General features: G+C 31.8%; 1 protein-coding gene across 1 annotated transcript; it reads right to left on the reverse strand.

The window, feature by feature from the left end:
* Positions 1 to 571: 571 nt before the first annotated feature.
* On the reverse strand, positions 572 to 10,259 carry LOC134711657 (uncharacterized). Its single transcript, XM_063572417.1, has 4 exons — positions 10,103 to 10,259; positions 9,276 to 9,669; positions 7,815 to 7,966; positions 572 to 4,343 (listed from the first exon to the last, which is right to left on the reverse strand). Exons 1-4 carry the CDS (start codon positions 10,248 to 10,250, stop codon positions 3,970 to 3,972), a joined length of 1,068 nt encoding a protein of 355 aa, XP_063428487.1. The 5' UTR covers positions 10,251 to 10,259; the 3' UTR covers positions 572 to 3,969.
* Between the last annotated feature and the right edge of the window lie 417 nt (positions 10,260 to 10,676).

The raw sequence follows: 10,676 nt of genomic DNA on the forward strand, positions 1-10,676 counted from the left end.
TTACATTGGCTAAAAATATAGGGGTGTTGAGATCTCATAAACATGTTTAATACCGCCGCAGTTTTGACTATTTCCCAAGTCAGGAGCCTCTGGCCTTTGTTCGTCTTGTATGAACTTTAATTTTACTTTCTTGTGTATGATTCTGAGATTAGAATGACGTCCACATTCCCCATTTCCTTTCTCAATGTTATCATATACAGAGTTCATTAATTTACGTAAAGCTAACAAATAACTCTGGAGGATTTATAAGGAAGAACAATTTAATTTCCACTTGATCACCTTCACGAATTGGACGACGGGTTCAGCGTCAATATTTTAAGTTGTCGAGGTCTAAGATCTTTAGAAAAACAGTATTTGTATGTATTGAAGCAAGCATAAAAAACATGGATTTCAGCTTGTATCTATGAATACATATTGGTTTGATTTTTGGTTTATTTTCTGATTTCATTATCTAAAAAATAACATTTCAAATTTGATCTGGCTAAATTTTATAAAAGATAGTATAAAAGATGACATAGTTTTCATAGCTACAAAAACAAACATTGATTATAAAACAGGTTAACAAATTGTTTTGTAAAATCATTAAAGTAACAAAAAATGATTTCAATAGTGTGAAAATCTTTTTTAACTGGCCTTGATCTTCTTACATGTATATAAATATATTATTTTAAATATATCAAAAACTTGCCCTACAATATCATTTAATTGCAATAACCCATATAATATCAATAAATAATAAATTGAGCAACACAATAAAAATGAACAAGGAAAAAAGATATTTACAAATGATTGACACCAATTTCTCTTTCTCCCTCTCTCTATCCACCTTGAAGGATTTAAACAAAGTGATGAAATGTTTAAAACTATTTTTATCATTTGACACTTTAATTTCACTCTATATGAATATTTAATATGATTTTAGATCAGCACGAACCAAATACACAAGGCTGGTTTCTCGTCACATCATTGCTAAATCTACTCTTTTTGAAAATAATTGGACGCTTAAAACAGTTATATCAAAGTGAAATGAGCTGCAAATAAGACTAGACGATATCAAAAACAAACCAATTCTGTATTTTATATTTTTGTCGTCGGTAAAAAATTAGTACCTCTCTTCCCTGTTTACCTACGTATTGTGTTTTAAGTTTTAACTTTTATTAGAATTAGTTTTATCTAAAGTCTTCTCCAGGATTGAAGTAGCTTCATGTCATTCCTAGTTTATCTGTCTAAGTAACAACGAGGTATACCACATATGATTGACATGAAAACGTTGTTGATTGTTGAATAAAATCACTTTTGTATTAATAATAATACTGTATAATATTTTTTTTCAAAAATTTCACTAGTTATTAGTTTGATAGAGAAAATGCCAGCAACTTGTTTCTGGACTAAATATTTAAATAATGCAGTTCTGCAATCGTTAACAACGTTTTAGCAATGATTATCGTTATATTTGGACACCCAAAGAATGTTATTTGATCATTTAACTCTGCATATCAAGAGTCTTATGCATTAATACTACGTACAGTGCAATCATAGGTAGAGTCGGACTTCGAATCTGGTTCAAAGAACACAATCACAGTCAAATTCGTGTACTAGTAACTAGGTTATCAAAAGGTTAAACAAATGTGTTGAAACTAGCTTAGTATAGCTCTGCATGTAAGAAGGTGATACGATAGAAATGGGGAATTAAAAACAAAATGTTATGCAATGTACAAAACACACCATGCAAAAATAAAAAAACTACGAATATATGAATAACATCATTATAAACACTTCACAAAACACTGTACATTGAGCAAATATTATACTACACAATTTTGACATGGTAAGTGACTTTAACTCTGCATGCATTTCCCACAATGCAAACTCGCACTCAAAAAAGATGTCCTAATTAGGTTAAAATATACCAGAGGAGCAATAAAAACAGCACTTTAGCAAAATCAACATCCCAAAAGAAAAGAAAAGCAACATTAAAAATATTATTTTTTATAATGTGTTGATAGAATAAGCATGAATTATTTATTTTTAGGGATTGTTTAAAGTCATAAGAAACGAGTGACCGGTGAAAAATAATGATCTTCCAATTCTTGAACCAATGCATACAAACATCATTAACTTTTTATGCACGAATTTATCAATTTTGTAGTGTAAATTTCGTATAATCGTCAATTGTTTTTTCTGTCGGTCAGTGTTGTTGTGAAACTATGGCAGGTAATTATAGTTCGTGTTTTGAAGCCGAAGTTTAACGATTGTCACCTGTTTGTCAACAATCGACAAAAAAACAAGAAAAAGCATGGAAATTGAGCACGTGTTTAACATGTAAATTCAGAGAATAGTTTATTTTTAAGGACATACATGCGTATTGTGATCACCGCATTTTTACGAGATGGGTCACACTGAGGTCACTTTGCATACGGAAAATATGTCGGGGGAATTGCTTCCTGGAAGCAAGCAAATAAAATAAAGTAAACGTCTTCTAAATATGAATAAATTAAAGAATTTTCTTCAGAAAAAAGTATATGTACACAAGTTTTATAATGAAAAATAACCATTGAGTTATAAAAAAAACATATGCAATATTTTTTTTGATTTGAGGTTTCTTATGACTTTAAGTGATTTGGAAAAAATGAAAACCAACAAGATATAAAAGTCATGTGGTCGTAGCGCTTTTCTGGATTTACCTTCATCAGGAACGCTCAAAGCCAAATATTTAAAATCAAAGGATGGATTAAGAACCTAAACATTTAAAGAGTTATATGACTAAAAGAATCTTACAATAGACAAATCTATCTTAAGTCATTTAAGGTTGTGGCAGTAGAAACCTTAGTTTCTTCATAATTTTTAAATTTATAAACTCACAATTTTAGAAAGGATTCTTATAAATGTTTACAGTACCGAGTTACTGACTATAGAGCTGATGATACCCTCGGATATTGATAGTCCACACGCAGAGGTATCGACCCAGTGCAGTAAAAAAATGAAAACATTATAAACAGATATATCATGTTGAGGAGGGGTATTTGCGAAAAATACTAGTCGAGAGAATGTTAAAATTAACGAGCCGAAAGGCGAGGGAAATTCATTCTCAAGACTGGTATTTTTCGCAAATACCCCTCAAGAACATGATATATCTGTTTAATTACACCGAATGTTAATGTTTAAAAACGCAGTGATGATCGTGACTTTACAAGCGTCCAGTCGGATAGAGTAATTTTTGGCGAATACCACGTCAGAGAGGGTAACAAAGGCATATCCTTTTGGCAAATAACCCGGCGGCGTTAAAAAATGAACGATATTCATTGATAACAGTGAATTGGTGAAAAATACACTGGCTATCAACCAATCAAAACCCAGGATTCTTACATAAGGTGTAATTAAAATATAAATTTCATGCGTCCGAAGCGCTTTAGATATAAAACGACGGTAGAAAAAAAATACCGTTATATTTATACATAGGGTTACTTTGGCCATCAGTCCATTGTTGATTTAAAGAGATTTTTTCAAAGATTTTCAAATGAAAATTGAAATAGTTGACATGGTCATCAGTTCCAGAAAAGAATAAACGATTATTCTGATATTTTGTTGTGTGAAAATTTCGGTTCTAAATTCTTGTTAAACCGCGTTTCGTTAAACCACTTATATTTTTTTTCATGTCCTCTTTGTTACTTAACCGCCACATGTTTTACTTGACAATTTATTTTTTGGAATCCGAGGAAGTTTCAGTGATAATTTTACAGGAAAGCATAAACAATCAAAATGAAGGAAAAAAAACCTGCATTTGCTTTCCTTTTCACTCAAGACATACGTAAATCGAAATCAATATCCACTCTCTAAAATATGGGTTTCAATGTCAAAATTTTGTGTCAGGGACTTTTGTTAAGTTTTTCAAATGGTTTGTTTACTATTAAAATAGACCGGTTTAGTACAATGTTTTCAATGTATGCGTCATTTAGAGACCTAACACCATTATTCTAGATTGTTTTCTGTTAGTTTATTGTACTTGTAGTCTATAAATGATTTGATTTCTAACATGTTATTTACCACTAAGTCGTTTTTCTTTGTTTTACATGTTTTCCATTGTCGAAGAACATGTTTTCTTACACTCGAGTACCATGGTAGAAGAATATCACAGTCACCAAGTCTAACAGTTTCACGAAAATCTTCCAATTCAGTTATCAATATAGCCTTAGATGCACGTATGCGACGACATGAACAAGGCAGTAAAACTTCTATTTTCTTTCTTTCATAGTCTTTTTCAGAATATAGGTCTGTTTGAATAATCATTTTTATTCTACGTTTACCCGAATGACGCCTTTGACTAATAATCCTGACTTTCAATGCTGAAAAAAATAAATACAAGATATATATTAAGATTGTAAACATAACTAGAGGCTCGAAAGAGCCTGTGTCGCTCACCTTGGTCTATGTGAATATTCAACAAAGGACGCAGATGGATTCATGACAAAATTGTGTTTTGGTGGTGGTGATGTGTTTGTACATCTGACTTTACTGAACATTTTTGCTACTTACAATTATCTCTTTTTATGATGAACTTGGCCCAGTAGTTTCAGATTAGAGGATTTTTGTAAAAGATTAAATGTTACGAAAAATGGTTAAAAATTGACTATAAAGGGCAATAACTCCTAAAGGAGTCAACTGACCATTTTGGTAATGCTGACTTATTTGTAAATTTTACTTTGCTGAACATTATTGCTGTGTACAGTTTATCTCTATCTATAATAATATTCAAGATAATAACCAAAAACAGCACAATTTCCTTAAAATTACCAATTCAGGGGCAGCAACCCAACAACGGGTTGTCTGATTCATCTGAAAATTTCAGGGCAGATAGATCTTGACCTGATAAACAATGTTACCTCATGTCAGATTTGCTCTAAATGCTTTTGTTTCTGAGTAATAAGCCAAAAACTGTATTTAACCCCTATGTTCTATTTTTAGCCGTGGTGGCCATCTTGGTTGGTTGGCCGAGTCACGCCACACATTTTTAAACTAGATACCCCAATGATGATTGTGGCCAAGTGTGGTTTAATTTGGCCCAGTAGTTTCAGAGGAGAAGATTTTTGTAAAAGTTAACAGACGACGCCGGACGACGACGACGACGACGGACGACGGACGCAAAGTGATGAGAAAAGCTTACTTAACCCTTTGGGCCAGGTGAGCTAAAAATGTCACCTTAATTCATATAAAGACAACAGTAGTATGATGCTGTTTAAAATTCATAAATTGATGGAGAGAAAACAAAACCGGGTAACAAACTAAAACCGAGGGAAATACGTCATTTAACAGAGGTAAACAGACTAAAATGAAAGAAAAAACAAACGAAAATACAACATATATAGAAAAAAAACTATAAAAATACAACTGCCATATTCCTGACTTTGGTACAGAATTTTTTAAGAAAAAATGCCGGGTTGAACATGGTTTTTTGAATAGACAAACCTAGCGCATTATGGCAATGTTGAATAAACTGCTAAAATGACAACATTTCATGACAGGAATACTGTACAATGAAATACAATAACACTCAGAACATAGAAATTTATAAAGAAAATAATACAATAGTACATTTCGACATGTTAACTACAGAATAACAACGAATGTCAAAATGATTTGAACAGTACACAAAAACCGCAACATAGAATTACGAACTGTGCGTATGTATGTCGAATCGTCACACATGAACTGATTTTAATGGAATGAGTAATTGTGTATTTGACAAAAACTGTCTTACAATACTCTTGTATATGACAACCCATCATTTTTTCAAATAATGTCCTGTACCAAGTGAGGAATATGGCCATTGTTATACTATAGTTCGTTTCTGTGTGTGTTACATTTTAACATTGTGTTTCTGTTGTGTCGTCTGTTTCCTCTCATATTTGAGTGTGAATTTAGTTAACTATTAGACCTGTCACGGTATTTTTCTAACCCAAATTCATGTATTTAGTTTTGATGTTATATTTGTTTTACTCATTGGATTGTGTTTAAAGCTTAGCTCGTTTCTTTGTGTGTTACATTTTAATGTTGTGTCGTATTTATCCTCTTATATTTAATGCGTTTCCCTCAGTTTTAGTTTGTAACCCGGATTTTTTCTTCTTTCTATCAATTATGAGTGTCGAGTAGCGGTATACTACTGTTGCCTTTTTTTATTATAAACATGCAGTTTATGCATTATTTTTCATTGACGAAACTTGAAAAAAAAGCCTGGTTGATTTTTTTGCCCATCAGATTAACATACAGATGTTACCAAATAACACAATAAAATTGCAGTTTTGTGTATAACCTGATTTTAAACAACTGAACACATGTAATTACGTTGTGAGAAAAGGAAATTGCTTTGATAATGTAGGAAAAATAGAGAATACTTCTTTATACTTTATAAATTGTTTGCCAACTTTTACTTATACCTGTAAGATATATATTGCCTATAACATACAATTTTAATATAAATTACAGTTCCCGTCGTTAAATCCGCTCTTAACTTTATATTTTTGTGAACGAAAAAAATACAAGAGGCTGTCACAAGGACAGCAAACCGGATTTATTAACATTTATTTGTGTCCTGGCAATATCACAAGAACCATTCCTGATGATTGGTGAAAGTGAAAATCGTCAATATCAAATTTGACCTCTATTTTGTCATCAGTATCAACATTTTAAAATTTGAAAAGCTTAGATTGAATGGTTCGTGAGTAAATGCAACAATGTAAATGGAAACACCATTTGACGATCTTTCAAGAACCATAACTCCTGAACGGTAAAAGTCAAAATCGTCATTATTGAACTTGACCTCTATTTTGTCATCAGTAACAACATATTAAAATTTTAAAAGATTTGGTTGAATGGTTCATGAGAAAATGCACGGACACGACTGGAAACACTGTTTGTCAATCTTTCAAGAACCATAACTCCTGAACAGTAAAAGTCAAAATCGTCATTATTAAACTTGAACTCCATTTAGTCATCAGTAACAACATATTAAAATTTGGGAAGCTTTGGTAGAACAGTTCATGCGTAAATGCGCGGACACGACTTGAAACGCCATTTTACGATCTTTCAAGAACCATAACTACTGAACGGTAAAAGTCAAAATCATCACTATTGAACTTGAACTCTATTTTGTCATCAGTAACAACGTATTAGAATTTGAAAAGCTTTGGTTGAATGGTTCATGAGAAAATGAACGGACACGACTGGAACACCATTTTTCAATCTTTCAAGAACCATTACTCCTGAACGGTTAAAGTCAAAATCGTCATTAATGAACTTAACCTACATTTTGTCACCAGTAACAACATATTAAAATTAGGGAAGCTTTGGTAGAACAGTTCATGCGTAGATGCACGGACACTACTGGAAACGCCATTTTCAATCTTTCAAGAACCAAAACTCCTCAACGGTAAAAGTCAAAATCGCCATTATTGAACTTGACCTTTATTTAGTTGTCAGTAACAACATATTAAAATTTTAAAAGCTTTGGTTGAACGGTTCATGAGTTAGTGCACGTACAACATTTGATTGCCGAACGCCCGCCCGCCCGACCGCCAGACCGCCCGGCCGCCCGACCGTCCGGCCGCCCGCTGAGCATCCCCAAATCAATAACCGACATTTTTGTCACAAAAATCCGAATAAAAATCGAAAACTGATCATTCAGAAAAATTGTTCATTCGCTAAAACTTGCACGCTGCAGAGCAGCCATAGTGAGCAGTTTATAAGCATTATGGGCCAAAGAACGATTACATTGGCAATAATTAAATGAAATTTGAAGAAGTACATTAAAAGGCTATTACCTTGTCGTTTGCAAACATTAAAGCCATTCGATTTTAAAGCTTTGACGAAAAATCGTTTTGAATTGTTACAGATTCGACACACTCCCTTAGTGGAAGTTTTCATATTTCTTGGTCGTCTGTTTTGCAATTCATTTGAAGGTTCTTTGCCGCACCTACAGAGAAATAAACACAATTAATGATTTGTAAAACAACATCAAATTCAAATACAATATCATATGAACATAAAAAATTACAGAATGTATCTATAGTTTATCAATCTTGTTAGTTCAACAACAAGGACAGTTGTATCGGACACAACTATGAGTATAAATGGACATGCTGCTTAGAAAGTTTATTGTCGGGTTTTCAGAATTTTCATACCAGTCAAAGAAGAATTTAGCTAAACCTATTTTCCGTCTTTGAAAAAGTTGCTTGAAGCATGAAAATTACTAGATTTAAAAAAAATAGGTTAGACAATTTTTTTTAAAGTTTTTGCAATGTCCTTTTCATATTTTTCTACAGCTATCATCTTAAGCATTGTATGTTAATTATTTTGTTTCCTTCAATATACCTTCATTGATTGTTTTTATGATAATAAAATTATCCATGTTTTTATCAATAGGATCCATGAAATATGTAACTTTATTACTTCGCCCAGAATAGAAGCAGGACAATAAATAAATATTTTCCCCCACTTTTATTTGTGTACTTAAATTAATAAGTGTATTATGAAATAATGTATGCTACGGAATTGATCATTATATATGGAGATATGAAAAAAAATCTTCAACATCTATCTATGAAAAAAATAAATGTTAAAATTTCATATATAAATTCATAATCAAAATATTAAAAAAATTTAATGAGCTTAAACTGCAAAATAAAAATGGTTCACATCAAAGTTTTGCATTTTAACCTATAATGGTTTCCATAAACAATACATTTGGTCTACGTTAGAGGGCATTAAGTCCAGCAAGCACAGGTGTCACGAAAAAAACATCAACTAGATAGATAACATCAAGAGTTGTGTGGAAACGTTTTTGTTTTTCACAGGTGTTCCCTTAAAATGGAATAACCTTTACCGTCTAATTTAGACGTAATGCTTTGAATATGTAACATACTACATACATTTTTACTACAAAGTATGAAACACATTCCATCACTGCCCTATAAGTTTTTCAACTGTAATGTTTATACAATATTTATATATAAATGCAATTCGGATCCCTTATTTTTTTGGTATCTTGACCTGTCCTACTACTGTTTTTTTTCTCCATTGAAACATTTATAAGTAACTGGTAGCATCGTTTGACAAATTTAAGCCCTGTAATTTACGGCCGAATTTGTTATTGAAAAAAGTACTCTTTATACAAATATATTTAATCATTGTTTGACCACATCATTTAGATTAAGCATTGTTTTAAATTTGTGTGAATTATTACTTTTCATGCTATAAACGTATTAAATAAATATCAAAAATACCTTCTTTTCTTCTTTCTTGAGTAAATTTGATTTGTACAGCAGAGATGTGTTGCCTTTGAGAAACTTCCTACTCCACAGCATTTTTTCCCACTCAATTTACCATCTTTTTCGAATACGCCTTGACAGCATATATCGCTGTCTTCTTTATATTCAAATGATCCACACATCTTGATATCATTTGAAATCACTTTTCCAAGGGAACAGTAGTGAGTGTTTTTGGAATAGGACTCTGTCACGTTCATACTTCCTGATGAACAGCAGCTGTCATGGTTATCTTTCGATTTATTGACAATTTCTATTTTGTTTTCAAAAGCACAGCACACTGTCACCTTACTGTTGTAAGTCTTGGTCCCACAACACTTATCATCAGTGTATTTTGCTACCATATTACCGCCTTAAAAATTTAAGAAAATGCCAACTGTTGAGTACGAAATAAATTAAAAAGATTGTTGATGGTATTATACTATTTTACCTCGAAAAACTGTAAACATATAGCAGCACTCCGAACGTTAATGTGAAAATCGTAAACCGCTCTTCAGAAATAGAAACCGTATAATGAAATGGAACTCGTAAATTGAATGAAATAAACACTTATTTGATTGTTTGATTATTTGATGTTGCCATGTGATAATGGATTTTCCGAATTGATTTTCCTCTAAATTCAGTTTTTTTGTGATTTTACTTTTTAACAAAAATGTCGGGGAGCTGCATAACCAAAGTATGAAACAATCTGTCTATGTTAATAATCAAATATTTCTTATGATATTCTAGAATTGGAACAGAAAACTTTCAAAACTAAATGCAACTAGAAAAATAATATTCCTTACTCGATGCACAGCAGGTGTGTGTTGAAATATTAAACGAGCTTGACCCACAGCATCCCTGGGCTTTTGAATCATATAATGTAGCACCGCAGCACTGCTCTGAACGCTTTTGGAATTTTATAGGTCCATCATCACAACATCTTTCTGTCATTGTGTTATAAGACCCTATGATAATAATAAAAGAACATATTTGCAGTTTTCACAAACATACACATTGCATTTTTTAATTAAGTGTTCTTGAAGAAGGCAAATCGAGAAACAGAGCTTTGGACTCACAAAATTTATAAAGTTTTTTTTTGTTGTAAAAAAATCATTTAATTCTGTGTTCATTGTTTTATGCTTTTTTAATCAGGAATATAAGAAATAATGACCGAGATTAAATAAATAAAAATACAAAGATAAGGCCTTGAATTCATAAAGCTTTCGAGTCAGTCTGTTTTTACTCTAACTCCAAAATTAACTAATCAAAATGTTAGATTTATGTTTCGAGCTTGATTTTGTGCTCCGAGCACCTACAAAAGGTTAACCAATAGAGTAGATATTTACTTGATGACAAATAATTACGCTTTCAAGGAAA

The sequence above is a fragment of the Mytilus trossulus genome, chromosome 3 (genome assembly GCF_036588685.1).
Source record: "Mytilus trossulus isolate FHL-02 chromosome 3, PNRI_Mtr1.1.1.hap1, whole genome shotgun sequence".
Lineage (NCBI taxonomy): Eukaryota > Metazoa > Mollusca > Bivalvia > Mytilida > Mytilidae > Mytilus > Mytilus trossulus.